The sequence below is a fragment of the Triturus cristatus genome, chromosome 8 (genome assembly GCF_964204655.1).
Source record: "Triturus cristatus chromosome 8, aTriCri1.1, whole genome shotgun sequence".
Lineage (NCBI taxonomy): Eukaryota > Metazoa > Chordata > Amphibia > Caudata > Salamandridae > Triturus > Triturus cristatus.
In genome coordinates, this window is record NC_140591.1 from 79,640,612 (window position 1) to 79,661,335 (window position 20,724).

Sequence of the window (20,724 nt, forward strand, 5' to 3'; positions counted from 1 at the left end):
TCCAAGATAACACACCTTACCGGGCCATGGCAAGATAGGGAATCAATGAAGCATGCACGCCAAGAACGGGAATCAATGAAGCATGCAGGCCAAGAACGCACTTGAACTGTGGAGAGGGTTAGGCACCGAAAGTAGAGTGCATGTGATGTGGTGCAGTGAAGCAATTAATGGTATGGTTCTGATAGGACTCATTGACTTCCTAAAAAGGAAGAAAAAACAACAAACCAATACTTCCCCATATTCTGTGGTGGCAACCCCATTAACCCCCAATTCCCTCACCCCATACTTCCCCCCCCCCCCCCCACCCTGTACTCTCCTCCCCCAGCCGTGCTCTCCGCCCACCCCGTAATCCCTCCCTCCCCCCACCCGCCCCTTCCCTCCCAAACCTCCACCCTCAAGCATCTGTCACTCTAAACAATAATCTCAAACTAATAACCAGGGTCTTACAGGTAGGTGTGGAGTGATGGACCCCCCGAATAGTAGGATCAACAGAAATCAACGTCTGCCTTATTTCTAACAAGCACATGCTTTTTTGTGCCAATCTGTAGTGCGACTTTTGGTCCCCGGAGCTACATGCCCCGACCACAAACTTTTTTAAATGGGAGAAGGTGTTCGGGTCAGTCTCTCCTCATTGCTTGGATCAGCATGCGGACAATATTCTGTGGCGGTGGGACCGAGAATCCTGAGCTCCCAGAGGGGGGGCACATTGAGTCTTCTGCGGCGGGATCTTGTACGGACCCTTCTCCGACAGTTACTCCCAGCTGCATCGACCCCGAAAGTTCGACCAGTAGTTAGAAGAGAAGTTCCAGCCAGACCTGCAATCCGTTTTCCTTCTGTGAGCCATTCCAAAGCTGCTTCAAGGATGTCAAAAAATGAGTCTTGCCTTCAAATATCACTTTGAGGCCGGCTGGGAATTAAAGTGAGTAGGAGATCTTCAAGGCCTGTAGTTTTTGTTTTACTGATTCATAGGACCTACACCAGTCCTGCACCTCTCCTGTGTAATCCGGGAAGATCAAGATTTTGGAGTTCTGGTACTGGAGGTTTGGATGTGAACAAGCTTCCCTCAGGATAGAATATCTTTGAAGTTGAAAAACTGCACAATCATCGGCCTTGCGTGTTGCGTCAGGAGGGGGCTTAGGAGTGAGCGCTCTGTGGGTGCGCTCCACTGTGAACCAATGCAGGAGTTTATCTGCTGGCATCCATGATTTGAGCTATTTCTCTTAGAATTCGGCTGGTCGATTATGTTCTGCATCTTCCGAAAAGCCCACTAGGCGCAAATTATTCAGTCTGGGGTGATTTCCCGCATCTTTGGCTCGGTGGTTGAGTTCATTAATACGAGTGGGGAGGTGGGTGGCTTTGGTTTTGAGATGTATGACCTCATTTTCAGCCATTGAGACGGCCCTCCGCCTCTGCTACTGACACTGCTAGTTGTATTTCTTAGGTCTGGCAAAGAAGGGCAACATCTACCCTCACCTCTCCTATTTTTGTCTCCACCATGTTCAGTGATGCATGGATAGCTTTGAGAATTATATATAGGACACCTATTGCTTGGGTAGCTTTATCCAATGTATTGCTCCTTGCGTTGTCGTAAATTGGTATATGCGTGGCTGGGAGGGATGGGGTTTAGTTGCATTGTCTTTCTCCATGGTTAGATGATGGTTGACCAAAGCTGGTGCGTCAGGGACTTGGCCCGTTTGCCACAGACTGCAGTAGCACGAGCTGGTAGGTAGTAATTGGAATGTGCAAGAGTCTGTGGCAAGGCTCAGGCAGCCACCAAGCATGATAAAGCAGTTTCATTGTGGAGGTGGGACCGCAATATCGAATCACATTTATGCGTGGAGTCAAGCTTACTGTCTGTGCTGGTTACTGCACCCACATTCTCACCACGTGTCCTTTGAGCGTCCAAGGAGCACCAAATGCCAGGCAGAATGGCACTAAAAGCACATGCACCACAACCAGCCTCTAGATCCTCTGCTCCCTGGCGAGCAACAGCCCTCCACAAGTGGTTGGAGGCATCCCCGGCCCAGGGAAGGAACCGATAGGTGAGTGTGTCTTCAGGCCCGATTCATCGTGAGTCTGTCCTGGGACACATCCACAAGAAAGGGAGGTGGAAGGAGGCCAGATAACCCCCAAATCCTCTATCCAAGATGGCACAGTAGCTGAGGCTGCAGAGCTTTGTGTAGCAGTACAGATAGGGTTACACCTCAGTATATGAAGAGGCCATTAAAAAAAGTTTTTAATCCCCCGTGCATCAACACCAATTTGAGCGTTGTCTGCTTGAAAGGTGATGCACTCGCCAGGGCTCAGACCCTTAGTCACACTCCTCATCTGATGCTGGACTCGTCACAGTAGCCGCGCGGAGTATTCCATTTAGTAATCAGTGGATTCCATTGGATACAGGAGCACAGTGCTGGGCCCAGAGTCCAATCAGTCCTCGTGAACAGCCCGCAGGGCAACCATGGGCCAGGGTGCCACCACCCCACTGATCCGCAACTGGAATGCAGGTACGTAGAGAGTCAAGCCACCCCGGGGGGTCAGTCAGGGCAGGAGGACCAGAGAAGCGAGGGCGGGGAGCCTCAAGTTCCAAATGTGGTTCTCTACTTAAGCCCACTTGGCCACTCTTCCGATCGATAACATGGAAGGGCCCCCTCAGCACCAGCGTGGTGGGGATGCAACCCCGGGGCAAAGAGCATCTTCTGTGCTGTCCATCAGGGGAGTGTTGGGGATCCGGTGATATATGTGAGTCTCGTAGACTAGCTGCTCACCTCTCAGCGTCCCAGTTCATTGTAACAGGCCGTGGACTCATCCGCCATTTTGAGCGCGTCCATGGAGCCCCTCGCGTGTGCCCAGGCAGCCTCAACTTCTCTGTGGGTGCTTTTCGGCTTCCTGCTGGGCACAGGGATTTCAGTAACGAGGTAATTACCTCAGAATTAGCAAGGCATCACTCCCTTCTATACACACCAGCAACAGAAAACAGTGCAATCCCTATCCAACAGTTGTCAGTACTGTTAACAGTAGATCATTTTCTTGCACTCGTGAATACTGCACACGCTACCTCTGTGCACCAAATACCCATCATAACCCAAAACGATCAATTGCAACACCATATTCAACATCTCAGACACAAAACTCTTGTATCCGAGACACCCACCATTAGACTCCAGGATGGAGAAGGAAACCACAGCTTTAGCACTGACAGTTATCTTGGATGCTGCCACAATAATAGCATGCCTGCTAGCAGTCAATATGAAAAAAAAAACGAGTAGAGAAACGTAGACATGTTCGACTTAAATGTCCACAAATGTAGCAAAAATGATGTGTACAATATAATAATAAAAAATCTGGTGATGTTCCTGACACTTGATTGAGCGGCAATATCCAGTTCTCTACAGTGGTCTTGGCAGCTACCAGACAGTTCCATAAACAAAAGTATCTCACAGCACATTAGCAGGAAATATATCGGAGTTGTTCTCTTCAAGACAAAATGCTTCACAGGTTTGAACACAGTTTGAAACTTCTTGACTGCAATCCTGCCTTTCACGCTTCCCAATCCATTAGCTCCTTTTTCCTATGACGTCTGTGATCTGATGGAAACATAGCTAGACCTGCAGTATAACGGTCTTCGCTTGCCCAAGATGGTGGATTGTCTTTGTCGCCTGGTGGTGCATGGCGCTGTCAGGAGCTGATCAAGCTCACCCTTAGAATATTCTTGTGGAACAGGCAAGTAGGTACCTTCATACGTCAATGCAAAGCAGGTTATCAGTGCTTAGAGAACACAGCGCAAGTCTGCTGAGCACCCACTACCCTCACAGCAGTAATTGCAGGCCCTCCGCTCCAATAAAAACATAGGATTCAACAGTCCTGCCTTACAAAACTACTGCACCCATAGCAATGTCACTAAAATGTCACTAACACTCACTGTGCCACAGCAGACCCTTTGACTCTCATGCAGCTGTCACTAACTGCCGATAGTCTGCTGAAGAGTTCATGCTTATTGTAGCAGGCCGTTTCCTAAAAATAAAAAAAACTTTAAGCTCTAAAACTTTTGTCACCTTAGGCACTACAGTTGCTGACAAGCTCCATAATCTCCAGAGCTAGGGCTTGCCTCCTATGTCACTGGCTACTAATGACTCCTTAATGTTGCCTGTTCTGCATCCAGCAGTCCACAAAAGATGTATCCTCATTTCACAATACTAGTCCAGCAGTCATTAGCTGTACTAGTGTTGCTTTTGACTGTGTGTTGTGTGATGAAATACACTAATAGGGGCATTGAGGTTTCCTGCTTTCTTTACATCTTCACACATAGTTTGTGTTTCCGAACTTGAATGAATGAATTTGCATTTATACAGCGCTTGGCTACCAGAAGACCTCCCAGCGCTAGAAACAGACTCATCACCGAACTGCAGTCGAGCACTCAGGGGATCAGAAAAGTTTTCAGGAGCTTGCGGAAGGAGATAGTTGGCTTCAAGCCGAATATAGTCTGGCAGCTGGTTCCAGCATTTCGGTGCAATGAGTGAAAACATGCGTCCACCACTCCGAGCTCTATTTATTCTGCGGACGGCTGCCAGATGTTTCTTCCCCGAGCGCAGAGATCTATTAGGGAGGTAAGGAGAGATGATAGATCGAATAATCGTTGGGGCTCTAGCCTAGAGCGTCTTATGGGCAATGCACAGTGCCTTAAACTGAATTCTTTCAGCCACCGGCAGCTAGTGCAGGGAGGTAATGTGTGGTTTAGCGGATTCCTGATTATGGGCTTGCATGAGGAGACGTGCCGCACATTTTTGAGCAGTTTGCAGCCTTTTAATGGTAGGACAAGGAGAGCCTAAATACAGCATGTTTGCGTAGTCAAGCCGAGAGCGAATCGGGGCTTGCACCAGTAGTCTCCTAGAGTTAAACGGCAGAAGGGGGATAATTTTTCTGATTATTTTTAGGATCCCGTAGCAAGTACCTGCCACCCTGCATGCCTGCTCCTTGAAGTTCAGGGTGTGATCCATCCACACACCAAGGCTTTTTATCTGATCTTTGGGGGAGGGCACGACACCCAGACAACTTGGCCAAAATAAACTGGCATCCAGATTAGTGAACTTACCCAGGAACATCAGCTCAGATTTAGCTGTATTCGGTTTTAGGAAAGAGCCATCCATCCACACGGAGACCCTTTCCAAGCAGTTGGCCACGTTAGTCTCAGAATTGTCCAGTTGATTAAGAGACACAATCAGCTGAGTGTCATCAGCATAGGAGACAGCTGGATACCAAAAGGCCTAACCACCTTGGCCAAAGGGCTCAAATAGACATTAAAAAGCGTGGGGCTCAGGGAGGAGCCCTGAGATACCCTGCATCTCAAAGGCATCCTTTCAGAGATGGAGTTGTCCTCGAAGACCTGAAAGGATCTTTCGGCCAGGAAGGAGTCTAGCCATTTGAGTAAAGTTCCTGTAACTCCTACCTCTCTGAGTCTCAGGATCAGTAGTTGATGATTGACCGTGTCGAAGGCCGTGCTAAGGTCGAGCAGGACAATAGCCGCGGAGCCGCCGACACCCAGAATTTTTCTGGTTTCTTCAACTACAGTTAACAAGGCCATCTTCGTGCCCTGTTGAGGTCTAAAACCAGTTTGGGAGAGGTTAAGATGCTCATTTTCCTCCACAAATGCGGAGAGAATGGAATTTACGTATTTTTCACAAATTTTTGCGATCCCCGGCAGGAGCGAGATCGGCCGATAATTAGCAAAAACTTCTGGGTCTAAGTTAGATTTTTTTAAAAGGGCTCTGACCATGGCCTGTTTCCATAGAGAGGGAACAAGCCCAGAGGAAAATGAGATATTAATAAGGTCCAAGATAACAGGGGCGACAGAATCGAAACCCTGACTTAGAGTAGTAGGGGGTACCACATCACTAGGGGAGCCGGATTTCAAATAGTTGAGGTATCCTTTTAACAATTTCATGTCCATGATGGGGATTGTCTCAATAAGAGGGTCTGGCAGTCGGGGTTGATCCTCTGCAAGAGGGATATATACAGAAACTGGTAGAGGGGGAAAGGTAGAATCATCAATAACAATTTTTTTTTAAAAAGTAGTTTGCCAAATTATTACAGTGTCCTAAAATGTCATCAGATGGCAAGGGGGGCGCAGGGGGTTTAAGGAGAGATTTCGCAATCTTAAAAATTTCACGGGGAATTAGAGGCGGAAATAATCTTTTGTTCATAGTACAGGGATTGGCCATTTCTAATTTCTACCTTATAGGCTTTGATGGCTTCTCTATATTTGGTTTTCTTAATAGAGAAGTCATTCCTCTTCACCAATGTTATAATTAAAAGTTGTTTTTTGGTTAAAAAAAAAAGGGTCCAAACCAATTCATGTATAAAAGGAGTTCTCACCTTATAAAGAAGGCGAGTCTTCAGGTCAGTTTGCACAATTGCCCTCCGGTAGCCCCGACCGCTTTACTCAGCTCACACTTGCTGCCACCCCTGCCACACAGTGACATGTCTAAACTTCGAGGACGAGACTGACGAGCCTGAGCAGTGCAGAGCTTTGAGCAGCATGCTTTAACAGGGTTTCAGTGAAGTGAAAACTGTAAGGCTGTCTCATAGACTACGTAAATACCCATTTGCTTAAAAACCTGTGTGTCGGTTGTAACAGCCCATTACCATTATTGCCAACGCTTTTTGGAAGGTCCCACACACCTATTATTAATCTCCCATCCTATTAGAGTACTGCATCGGGAGTTGTTTCAAGAGAGTACAATAATAGATTGGAGCTGAACGATGAAGTAGAATTGCTTTTGGTTCGGGAAGCTGTAATCTTCGGCCTTTTAAAGAAACCACCCTTTGAATATTGTCACATATTCTTACCAATTGGTGTGCCTATTCTTGCAATAATTGGAGTTATCACAACTTTCCTCCAATCTCTTGGCAGCTTATTAAAATGGAGATGCCTTCTGCAGGTGAGGTGGGTTAACGAGGGCAGGATTAGGTCTCTACAGGGTGCAGATAATACAGACAAGTTCAAATATATGCCAAGGCTGTTACGGGGAGGTAGCATCTAGACTATTACTTCATGGCTTTTGCCTTTGGAGTTTGTGTTGCATCTTCCCGTTTGGTACTTGTCATTTTTCATTAGTCATGTTCTCATTGTGAGATTTTGAGCTGTGAACATTTTTCTACAGAATTATTTCTGTATTTGTTTGTTAGAACAGCTTGAAAGTACAGATACTCAAATATAGTATTAATAACCATAGTTATGCAGAATGTTCTTGTCTTACTCTGTTAGAATGGCTGAATCACTTTAAATCTAAAATTCTTAACTTGTTAGCAGATTTATTTTCTGATCTAGCATATCTTTTTGCATGTCTGACTGCAAGGATGAGTTTATTGTTGTTGCACTATGAGTTCTAAATGGGTAACGCACCAGCCTTTCACCTCTGGGTTCACCTTTATGTCAAGGCCAGGCATGGTTTATTGGCCTTCATCCAGGCTTCTAGAGTAAATGAAAGTAGCACATGCGATTCGGCCTAATTGGCCATACCTGAAATCAGGAGAAATCCACCATAGCTGACTGGAGAACCAAGAAATCTTGACTGGCAGTGAATCGTTCCTGGCACAGTGAAACCCTGTGACGTTAACCCTTGCCCGCTGAGGGGCTCGGGACTTCTCGACGAGTCGTGCTTACCCAAATGATAACACAAGCACTCAACGGTGGAGATCCCGGGCCTGTCGGCGCCGATAGGGTTAATTCCTCCGACTCATTTCAGTCACATCTTTTTTTTTTTTTAAAGGGTTATGTCTTTTTGCAGGTCTTCCGACCCCGCACTCCACCAGAGGCCATTGCACTTTGTAGCCGCCTGCTGGAGTATACGCCTACTGCACGCCTGACACCGTTAGAAGCTTGTGCACACTCCTTCTTTGATGAACTACGGGACCCTAATGTCAAATTACCCAATGGGCGAGAGAAACCTGCACTGTTCAACTTCACAACTCAAGGTATTCTTCCCACCTACTTCTACACATGTACATATGTTGATGATCACCGTTTGCACTGTCCCATGACACTAACATTTCATGAATTGCTTATCATTTTGTAATTTCTCCATATTTCAGTAGTATATAGTTTTGCTGTGAAATGTACCTTCACTATTAATGGTATGTGGATTTGGATTTTTGAAAGCAATAAAATGTATAATGGTTCGGCTCTGTTAATGATGCCATTAGTCGTCCCTTTGTTTCCTATTTTCAAACACCTCTTCCTATTCAATGTGCTTCTACTAGCCAGAACTGTGACTGGCTGTCATAGATAGCATCCTCACTGACCAGATGCCTAGCATTTACCGTCCCAATAATTTTATCCTGCTTCTCTCAGAAAGGTATGAGAGCAACTATAACAAAATGAGAAAGTGGCGCAACCTCATAGTAGCCACAACTAAACATTTGCTTCGTGTCAGCTTGAGTATATATGTTGTACACCGTTTTCAGGCGCTAAATAGACTTTGACTCCACAAATTGATACCGCTTGCTTTTTCGAGAATAGGCCTCATTACTTTCCAGGACTCCAGGCTCTCTGCGCTCCGCAAGAACCTAAAGTAGTGCATGTGGACATCTGGTCTAAAACAAAATAATGGTTTGAATAGTCCTCTAAATATATGGTACTTTGTTATCAATGTGGTGCATTCTGCATATAAGTTTGGAATTTTGTAGGTCTAGATAACCAGTTTTAAAGTTAATGACATGGTTTAGCAGTCATTAGTAGTGACTCCAAATATCAGAAATGTGCAATAGTTTCTCTAATGTTCCTTTTTCGGTGCATCACCCAGCACTAATCCTTCGCCCCACAGAAGGGATCCAGGTATTGGAGCTTACAAAGTAGATTTACCCATCATCTGATGGGTTGGGAACACCAGCAGATGTGTGCAGTTGTATTGAGAATCCATTGACTTCACACCACACATTGTCTGGACAGCAAGAGTTACTGATCAACTGTATATATGCAGTACTCCTACTCCTGGGGTTAAGATTCTACACCGATTTGCTATTTATAGAGTGAATAGAACATGTGAAATGTATTTTTGTAGGGGAGAAATGTAAATGTTAAACCGAAAATCTGCATTGTCATTTTTATATTCAAATGTTTGCATTTATAAAATTGCCAAAAGCAATAGTTCACAAACCTCATAAAAGAGGATTGACGACTTAATATAAAAATGAATAAAGCAAAGAAACTACAGTTAAAGACCAAGCCCTCAAATGTATCGCCTGAACCACGCATACCAGCCTGTTAGGAACATTTAATCTTAATGGTCGCCCTAACCAATGTTGACTAATACATTGCTTCTAGAAGGTTTAGTCTCAAAATCGCTGACGCATTCTGTTCTCACACCCCTAATTTAAAAGGGAAAAAAAGTATAGATTGAAACATGGTGGCCAATTAATGTCCAATATCCAGCCTAACCTTTCTCAACAAAATCCTAGTAAATTAACTCAAGAAATAAATTATGGAAGGCACCATTTTTCACTATGGGAAAAAGGGGGTGGTGATGGACAGAGTTTCTGAATGATGCAGAATACTCTTACCAAGTCAAGAGATCATGGTTTTAATCCATCACCGTTTTTTAGCTCACTGCACCATCCCAGCTCAGAACCTGGCTACATGCAAATTAGTCTGAACCTGTCCCAGTGCATGATGGGAACAGGGCAAACCAAACTACCAAGCCAATTCTTATACTGGGAAGGAAACAAGCTTCCGGGGACCGGTTTCTGGCATCACAGCCTTCGTCGGCCCGGCTTGCTTGAATCCTGATGGTGCAATGAGCAAGGGACTCACGTCTGAGCATACCCTCCCACACTGAGTGTGGATAAAATCGATTTGGGAAAAAGGGGGTGGTGATGGACAGAGTTTCTGAATGATGCAGAATACTCTTACCAAGTCAAGAGATCATGGTTTTAATCCATCACCGACTAATTTGCATGTAGCCAGGTTCTGAGCTGGGATGGTGCAGTGAGCTAAAAAACGGTGATGGATTAAAACCATGATCTCTTGACTTGGTAAGAGTGTTCTGCATCATTCAGAAACTCTGTCCATTACCACCCCCTTTTTCCCAAATCGTTTTTAACCACACTCAGTGTGGGAGGGTATGCTCAGACGTGAGTCCCTTGCTCATTGCACCATCAGGATTCAGGCAAGGCGGGCCGACGAAGGCTGTGATGCCAGAAACCGGTCCCCGGAAGCTTGTTTCCTTCCCAGTATAAGAATTGGCTTGGTAGTTTGGTTTGCCCTGTTCCCATCATGCACTGGGACAGGTACAGACTAATTTGCATGTAGCCAGGTTCTGAGCTGGGATGGTGCAGTGAGCTAAAAAGATCTCTTGACTTGGTAAGAGTGTTCTGCATCATTCAGAAACTCTGTCCATTACCACCCCCTTTTTCCCAAACCATTTTTCACTATGACAGTCAAGATTTACACACTCGAGGCACTGAAATCAGTTTGTTGAAAAATAAAGTGTAAATCCTCAGTGCAGTATTTAAGAATGAAAAGTCAGTATTGATATTGCTTGGTCTCTCTCTGCCAGTTGTTGCACAGCTGATCTCACCATGCTATTGAGCAAGCTCCAGGACCGGGTGAGAAAGGTCGTAGGGGCCCTAGATGTGGCTGAAAGGCTCTACATTCACCATTACTAATCAGTCTGCATGTGCTCCTCAAAACACAGGTTCTTGTACATTGGTGGGTACACATTCAAATGTATGATGGTGACACACAAATACACTTTCAAAATCACAAATATTATTTACATTAGCATTTAAGAAGATCTCATTATTCTTGACAGGCGAAGAGGAATATCGGACCGGACTCATACCTCAGTTGATTGAGCTTCTACTCCGTCACATTGATGGGCTTTCAATTGAACCTAACAGTGCCCTGAAGTAGCTACAAGGTGCCACAAAGCGCCTCGCAAAACACTGAAATGAATAAAAAATGATGAAAACATTTTTCAACTTAAGACTCTTAAATTTATTAAACAGCGAATCAATATAATTCAGTAAAGAAGTAAACTCATTTAGATAAAACCGAATGTTATAGTTGTAGATTTGGTTGTGTATTAAGAAACCATTTTTTTTTTTTTAATTTACTTCGTACAACTCAACAATAATCGATGTGTTAGCAGATTACATAATAGCTTCGAATGGTCTATAAAATGGTCTTTTCACCTCCACTGCTTCACATTTCTAAACCAACCGGGTAAATTTGGCATTCAGCATTGAATCATTTTATTGGAACACGGGCAAAGTTACTGTTGATTACAAGTTAATTACATTTAAGAATTATTTAAAAAAAAGTGTCAACCAAATTTTAACGCGTCCGGAGAAAAGGATTAATTCTCTGTTTTCTTGTTCATAAATGTGTTTAAAGGATTGGATAAATAGGGGAGCCTGTTGAAGATTTGCACCAAGGGAAGTCATTTGGTTCTGGTTAAGAGCAGCGTCAAGATGTCTCTCTTAGATATCATATGTTCCAGTTAGTTGAGATACCTGGTGCTACCACTTGAACTGTTTATCAGCCATAAAGTTCGAGTGATTTTCTTTTCCGATTTTTTTCATGCGTTTTCCTTAATGAATGCAGAGGGCCCAAAACTAGGTTAGGTTCATTTTCAAAGCTTGTATAAATGTAACATAACTATGAAGAAGATTTTGTCTCTTGCGTCAAAGAAAGACTGGTTAATTACATTTGGAAAACACAACCAACAGTCCATTCCATTATGTGAGCACTTTAAATTCCCCCCACAAGTATGTTCTCTTTACCTCTGTTTCTCCTCTCCGTGTCACACGGGGAGTAAACTAGGGGGCACTTACAGCTAGGACCTGAAATGCGTTAAAATATAGGAGATGCAACATTGCACACTCACCACAATTGTGCCCATATATTTCTTGTGTGAGACACACATTATAGACTTCCTTAGAGGTAAAAAGCACTTATGTAAACTATTCTTGAACTGACTGACAGTAGTTATAGGAATGTATTCTAATTCTGCAATAGGAGAACGCCAAATGTATTGGAACATCAAATGGCTAGCCAAACTTGCAACCATTTACAGTGAGAGAAACGTTATACAAATAAAGGGTTTATTTTGATAAGGTTTCTCACTGTAAATGGTTGCAAGTTTGGTTAACCTATTGTTCGAGGCATATGAGCTGCAGATTACACACTTTTGCATAGATCGCCATCTGGTGTTGGGCCCGGATGTTTGCAGTTTGTTTTTCCTCTTGGAGAGTCTTTGGAAGTCACAAGGTCGGTGACTCCTCCCTTGGATCGTATTGTGCATGGGCTTCGGCTCCATCCTCCGATTGTTTTTTTTCCGCCATCGGGCTCGGATGTAATACTTCGCGCTCCGGTTCCGAACATTTCCAGTTCGACGATCGAAGCGGAATCCTCGCTCATCGCGGTATTGTTCAGATCCACTCCTCAATCACCTTCTCTTCGACACATCTTCGATTACAGTAGTCGACGGCGGCCTTCGGGCCTACCCAAGCTCCGGTCCTGGCTGATGGAAACAACTCCTTTCAAGAAGTGCCCTCGATGTGCGTCCAAATTCCCCCACACCGATCTTCATGAGGTGTGCAACCTCTGCCTCTCCCCTGAACACATGGCTCGAGACTGTCCGGCCTGCAAGTCTTTCAGATCGAAAAAGACTATTCGAGATCGAAGGGCCAGATGAAACATGGCGCACTCCTCGACCTCCGTTCCAGTCGACCTCTTCGGGGACGACGTCGAAGATCCGGGAAAGCAGCACACCGAAGAGGACCTAGTCAGTTCTTCCGAAGCCGACGACTCAGATGTGGAGGACATCACCCCGGCGCAGAGGGTCGTGAGTACTATACCCCCTCCCGCACCCACACCCAAAAAGGCTTCAGTCACGCCTTCGCCTCCGGGCCTAGGCAAGACCAGAGACACTGCTTCAAACACCCCACCTTCGGGCCCGGTGAAGAAGCCGAATAAGCCTTCCGGCTCAAGCCAGCCCTCCAGCGGTGCAGAGAAACACACTTCTACACCGAAAAAGAGACCGGCCTCTACCTCGACACCGAGCTCTGCACCAAAGTCCTCGGTGTCGAAACCCAGCCTTTCGGTACCGACCAAACCCCAGAATGCCCTCGGCACCGACACTTCTACAACCAAGAAATCTGAGGTTCCCAAGCCCAGTGCTAAGCACGGCACGGACAAGCCTAAAAAGTAATCGGCCCCGAAACCTTCTGCGCCGACGGAACAAACATTGTCACAGAAACTGTTTACACCGGATCCCTTGCAAAAGACTCTTACCAAGGATCCAAAAACTGGACATTTGGCACTCTCTTCTAAAAAGAGACATTTGGACAAACCGGCTCCGCCTCCACCTCCAAAGAGGAAGGACTCTGCTACCTCCCCTTTCAGAATGCCTTCCCACCTCCTCCACCCTCTCCACCTCCGCCCCCTCCGCCTTCTCCACCCCCACCTCATCGCTCCCTGACCCTGTCTCCAGACGATGATGATCAGGGGGACCCATATTATGATCCAGGGGATGTGTCCCAAGACCCCACCCCTACAGGATCCCCAGACCCATGGGACAACTACAATTATCCAGACATTCCAGACGTCCCACAAGATGACCTTTACCAATCCAGGCCATCTCCACCGGAAGACTCATTAAGTTTCCACCACCTACTTCAGAGGGCGGCACATTATCACGGAGTAGAGCTACACACTGACCCAGTAGAGGAGGATTTCCTCCTCGACACCTTTGATACCGCACATAGGTCTACCTCCATACTACCTATGCTCAAGGGGGTGATAAAACATGCGCCAGAGGTTTTTAAGGACCCAGTCAGGGCTAAGGTCATTAACCCACGCATAGAGAAAGTACAAAGCTGCCCCCACAGATCCTGCCTATATCAAAGGGCCAGCGCCACTGGATTCCCTAGTGGTTTCCACTGCACGGAAGAGGTCCAACTCCCAGGCGAAGCACCACCAATTGACAAAGAGTCGAAGCTACTGGACGCGTCAGGAAAGCGCACTGCGTCACAGGCAGCCAATATATGGCGTATCGCCAACACAAGCGCTATTGGCCAGATACGATAGAGCGCATTATGATGAATTAGAAACCATAATGCACCACCTCCCAGAAAGATACAAAAATAGGGCCAATTAATTAATTCAGGAGGGTAAGACTATAACTAACACCTCCATACGCTGTGCCTTAGACGCAGCAGACACAGCCTCCAGGGCCATTAACACTAGCGTCCTCCTCCGTCGCCATGCTTGGCTGAGAGTATCAGGCTTCAAACCTGAGGTACAGGCCTCCATCCTAAATCATCCCTTTGACCAAGAACACCTATTCGGCCCAAAGGTAGATGAGGCCCTCGAGAAAATGAAGAAGGACGCGGATACGGCAAAATCTATGGGAGCCCTGCAGTCACACCCTCCTAGGCGCATCTTTTGCCGCTCTTCCTTTCGGGGTACGGCTAGAGGCTACTCCTCAGATAGCGCGTCCACTTCCTACAAATCCCCTGCTCAGTCCCCCTGCACGAGGGGTTATCAAAGAGGCGGCTATAGGGGCAATAACAATAAAGGCAGAGGCAAAACAAATACCGCCCGCTCTGCCACACATTGCCTACCCAATGACTTCCCCCCACTCCCTCCACACCATCCCACTCCGGTCGGGGGCAGGCTACAAAATTTCCTTCAGGTCTGGGAGACCATCACCTCAGACAAATGGGTGACCCAAATTATTCGCTCAGGGTACTGCCTAAAATTGACATCTACCCCCCAAACATTCCACCCAGGAAACGCCCAATGTCACAAGAACATTCCACATTACTGAAATGGGAGGTAATCTCCCTCCTACAAAAATAGGTAATAGAACAAGTTCCCGCCAATCAGCAAAATTTAGGGATCTACTCCCTATATTTTCTAATACCAAAAAGAGACGAGACTCTACGACCTATTCTAGATCTCCGGCCTCTAAACACCTACATACATTCAGACCATTTTCACATGGTAACACTTCAGCAGGTACTCCCGCTACTCTCCCAGAACGACTTTCTCACCACACTGGACTTGAAAGACGCATACTTTCACATTCCGGTACACCATGCTCACAGAAAGTACCTCAGATTTGTAGTGGACGGGCAACACTACCAGTTCAAGGTGCTCCCATTCGGGGTCACAACAGCACCAAGGGTATTCACCAAGTGCCTAGCGGTAGTGGCGGCACACCTCAGAAGACAGCACATTCACGTCTTCCCATATTTGGACCACTGGCTGATAAAAGCCAAGTCCTACAACCAATGTGTACACCACACCGCCACTACAATCCAACTACTTCACCAGCTAGGCTTCACGGTGAACTACCAAAAGTCCCAGCTAACACCATCCCACATGAAGCAATACCTCGGTGCCACCATAGACACCTCAAAAGCCATAGCCTACCCCAATCCTGCCAGGATTGCAAGCATTCAGGCTTTGCGTCAGATTCATACCTCAACACTCTCTTCCAGCAAGAGTGTTTATGCAACTGATAGGGATGATGGCCTCTTGCATTTTCATAGGGCCTCACGCAAGACTCCAGATGCGTCCACTCCAAGAGTGCTCAGCGCGCCAATGGAACCAGGCCCAGGGGCAACTGACAGATCTGGTGTTGGTAGACGGTCGCACCCATCGCTCTCTGCAGTGGTGGAACACCACAAATCTTTCCAGTGGTCGACCGTTCCTGGACCCGGTTCCACAAATAATCTTGACAACAGACACATCGCTCTCCGGCTGGGGAGCTCATCTATTACACCTCACAGTGCAGGGCACATGGACGCCGCAACAAAAGTTACTCCATATCAACCATCTGGAGTAACTGGCAATCTTTCTAGCCCTAAAATCCTTTCAAACACAGATTTTAGGCAAGGCAGTCCTCATTCGCACAGACAACATGACGGCCATGTACTACATTCAAAAACAAGGCGGCACACACTCTCCACAGCTCTCAACTAGCACAGAGCATATGGAGATGGGCAATTCCACACAAAATCTTTCTCCTAGCCCAACATGTCCCAGGAGTCCAAAACACCATGGCAGATCTGCTCAGCAGACAGCCGCAGCAGATCCATGAGTGGGAACTACACCCACAGGTTCTTCACCCGTTCTTTCAGATGTGGGGGCATCCACAGATAGACCTCTTCGACACCCACGAAAACAAAAAATGCCCAAGCTTCGCCGCCAGATATCCACACCCATTGTCCAAAGGCAATGCGATATGGATGAACTGGTCAGGCAAATTTGCGTACGCCTTTCCACCTCTCCCACTAATTCCATTAGTGGTGCGAAAGCTACAACAGCATTTCCTCACACTGATCCTAGTAGCTCCAACGTGGGCCAGACAACCGTGGTACACCACGCTGCTGGAACTCTCGGTAGTACCACACCAAAAGCTACACCTCTCACCATGCCTCCTAACCCAGAACCATGGAGAGATCAGACACCCGGACCCAGCTCAGCTCAACCTTGCGATCTGGCTCCTGAGATCATAGAATTTGGATACCTTAACCTTCCCCCTGACTGTATGAACGTCATCAGAGAAGCTAGACGCCCTACCACTAGAGCCTGCTACGCTGCCAAGTGGAAAAGATTTGTTGTTTATTGCCATAACTGCACAATCAATCCTCTAGACGTATCTATACAGCACATCATATACTACTTGCTCCATCTACAAAGGTGTAACCTAGCATATACATCCATTCGGCTACACCTCGCAGCAATTGCCGCTTACCTACAGAACAGACAGCACCTATCACTTTTCAGAGTGCCTGCCATTAAAGCCTTCATGGAAGGCCTCAAACGAATAATTCCCCCCAGAGTACCACCCTCACCTGTGTGGAACTTAAATATAGTTCTCACAAGGCTAATGGGAACGCCCTTCGAACCTTTGCATAAATGCGAACTGCAATTTCTCACATGGAAAACAGCTTTTCTTGTAGCCATCACTTCCCTTAGAAGGGTCAGTGAGATACAAGCACTTACTATACAAGAACCTTTTCTCCAAATGCACCAGAAAAAGGTTGTTCTCCGTACCAACCCAAAATTCCTACCCAAAGTCATTTCCCCCTTTCATCTAAACCAATCGGTAGAATTACCGGTATTTTTCTCGCAACCTCAAACTGTTGCAGAAAGGGCTCTACACACGCTAGATGTTAAACGGGCCTTACTTTACTATATCCAGAGAACACAACCTTTCAGAAAGACCAAACAACTATTTGTCTTTCTCTCCACCACACAAAGGCAACCCCATCTCAAAATCAGGGATAGCTAGGTGGATTGTAAAATGCATACAGATTTGCTACCACAAAACGAACGCTATCTGTTCCCCCTAAAGCCCACTCTACACGAAAGATAGGGGGCTTCTATGGCTTTTCTAGGGAACATCCCATTAGATATCTGCAAAGCAGCTACATGGTCAGCACCGCACACTTTCACTAAATATTACTGTGTAGATGTGCAAACCAAGCAACAAGCTAGTGTGGGCCAGGCTAAAAACACTATTTCAAACCGCTGCAACAGATACTGGTGGTCGCCGCTAAGGATGGGAACTGCTATATAGTTATGCAAAAGTGTGTAATCTGCAGCTTATATGCCTCGAACGGAATATGCTACTTACCAGTATTCATCTGTTCTTGGCAAAGAGCTCGGCGGCACCCCCAACCACCAGGGGAGGGTGCCGGCGAGCTCTTTGCCAGGGCCGGTTTTGGTTCCCAGTCAGGCCATGGCAGCAAACCTTCAACATGCAATCCATTGGTTCAATGAGGAGGATAATTGCGAGAAGAGGCTGTTGGGCCACCTAGATGATCGAGATCTGCCTGAGCTCCTTATGATTGGGGCATGCATCCTGGACACTAAGCCATTCTTGGATAGACAGATGGGCCGTATATGGGAGCGAGTGGTCACAATGGTCCTATGTAGTGCCCCGTATGCTCGCCATATGCCGTTATGGGCAATCCATCCTTTCACAGATGTATTCAAAATAACATGTGAATGTGAAAATGGAAAAACGGGGGCTGTGAGGTGCTAGATTTATATCTTGGTCAATTTATAACCCGAGAAGATGCGGCAGATTCATTGCTCTTGGGATGGGACAATATTTACAATATAATTAGATGTCAGCCTCTGCACCCAAACTCTGGACTGGTTTCCCGGAATATCCGGTCTCTTCCCAGACACTAAATAGACTGTTGAATATGATGGGGGCGTATTACTTATTACTCGCATATATAGAGCGATATGATAGGACGAACAGCTGATCACCCGTAAAGCTCAAGCCAGATGCGAAAAGGGTTTGGGGGAAGATATCGCCCCATGGGACTGGCAAAAGATCATTGAAGGAGTATGCAAGATTAGCTCGAATGCCCTTTTTAAACTTGTACAATATAATTATGTTCACCAATTGCATCTCACTCCTAAGATCCTGCATGGTATCTACCCAACGAGGTCAGACGGGTGCCAGCGATGCAGGGCCCCTGCGGCTGACTTTCTACATGTGGTTTGGCAGTGTACACACATTGTCTGTAGGACCTCCCTCCAATACGCTCAATCAAACAAGCTACAGGAATGGAATTTGAGGCTACCCCCTGTGAAGTACTGCTGAGCCTTCGCCCAACCCCGGTCAAAAGAAAAGAAGTCGTGAATTCCTGAGGTTGGGATCAGTACTTGCCAAACGGCGAGTCGCAATTAAATGGCTGAACGTGACCCCACCGGGACACGGGGAATGGCTGCGGGATATGATAGTGGCCAACTGCAGAAGAGGTCATAATGAAACAATTTAGAAGAGGCGAGCAGGTATAAGATGATCTGAGAGCATGGAGACAGATGTACATAGGCCTACTGACGGCGATGGGTACGCCGGTTCCGGAAGGCACGGATGAATAATACACTGTTGTAATACAGGACACATGCACTGTTCCGAGATGTGGTCTTGGGTGGCCGTGGGAATAATTTGTGGCCTAGAAATGTGAATCTGGCGCCAACTCGTATACTGTGAACTCGCTTTGTTGCATATCTTCATCTAGATCAAAATGTTATAGTTTTAAGTTTATACACCTGAGTACCACCTGAGGGAAGAGGGGTGGGGGCGGGAAGGGAAAAGGATTCGAGTTGGTATACCCTAGACGACGACTAATGGCATATTGATGCGAGATACATGATGTAACCAACTATTAACACTGGAAAATAAAAATGTTTTAAAAAAAATGTATGGTCCTTCAGTGAGTGGGGACACTAAAAAGTGACTCTACCCCAAAACATCACTGAGGCGCTTATCAAGTGACAGGAAATAATCAGTCTATTCCCCTATTGCTACAGAGTCTGCTTTGGCATGGTAATTAATGAGCGCACAATGCCAGGTTTATAACTTGAACATTTCAAGTTCTAAAAAAGTTGACACGATTTCTACATTTATCACATGAAAAGTAGCTTTAAAATCTAGAAGAGCTGCATGTAATCGGACTTTTTTTTAAACAAGCCCAGTTCAGACTTAAAACTTAAGCGCCAAAGAGTCCCAATACCAAATGAGTGAAACTTTATTGCATGATTAAATAAACCATTACATGGTATAATAAAATAAAATACTACCTATTTTAAATATTTAATCCATCTGGCCAAGTGCATTTAACCAAATTACACCCAGCTTTAAATAGTTTTCAAAGGAGCCCCATTATATCAGTGATGCATGTGTGTGTGTGTGTGTGTGTGTGTGTGTGTGTGTGTGTGTGTGTGTGTGTGTGTGTGTATGTATGTGTGTGTATGCATATCAATATCCACACTTTTATTTAACCGTGACATGTTAAATTGAAAAGTAGCAGAAATAATATCCAGCCTAGAGAGATCAGCAATGCTTACAAAAAATAGCACATCAAAGATGTACACCACAAAAAGGTAATTTAATAGTTAGACCTTCTTGTTAGTACAACCACGAGCAAATGAATATTACGAGTGCAGAACCTGTAATGTGTAGTCACAGATTTGCAGCTGTTCTTGAGCAGTCTGCTGCTAAAAAAGGTTATCAGTTGCTTTTTTTAATCCTAGGTGTCGGAGATTCTGAAAAGCAGTCTCCATCCATACTTTGGTTTAACCTAAAACCAGGCTTGTGGAGAACTTCAGTGCTGTTTTCAAGACAGTGATTTGTTGGTGAGGAAGAGGCTAATCGCCTTTGAGATTTTAAAAATGAGACCTCCATACTTCCTGTATTATCCACAGCTAGAACTGAAAGTGGCGCACTTATCCCCAAGAAGATTAAGCATCAAAACCAGGAAGCATCTTCCCCAGCCCCTCCTTTCAGAGGCACGGTGTTTATCTAGATGACATGGATACTTTTTTCTTAAACGATCCTTTTATATAGACCTCGAACGTGTGTGATGAACAAATCATATACTTGTATTGTCCATAGCTAATAGTATTCTGTATAGTTAATCTGCATCCAAACAGGAGCTCAGCACAGGTGAGTTTGCCATTTGATTTTGTTTGACATTCAGTAGTGCAAGTGCTCTGAAGTGGCCCCAGAGAACATGATTGTGCTGGATAAAACGCTGAAATATAAATAAATACAATTCTCTCAAAAATCGGGAAGAGCACTCCTCAGGGCACAGTAAATTCACATGTAACCGTTAACCTGTGTGATCCATTATTACTTCAAAAATAAAGAACAAGGCTTAAGTAGCATTACCTAAGCGCCAAAGCACGCT

At 45.7% G+C, this 20,724-nt stretch overlaps 1 protein-coding gene across 2 annotated transcripts in view; it reads left to right on the top strand.

Annotated features, from left to right (window-relative positions):
• Nucleotides 1–20,724, top strand: part of GSK3B (glycogen synthase kinase 3 beta) — a 702,432-nt gene that overhangs the window by 585,703 nt on the left and 96,005 nt on the right. Inside the window, exon 9 of one of the 2 annotated variants that reach the window (XM_085621049.1) lies at nucleotides 7,767–7,971. In XM_085621049.1, the coding sequence (XP_085477175.1) occupies nucleotides 7,767–7,971 (205 nt within the window). The remainder of the gene's footprint in view (nucleotides 1–7,766; nucleotides 7,972–20,724) is intronic. The other variant, XM_085621050.1, reaches the window with a different exon arrangement.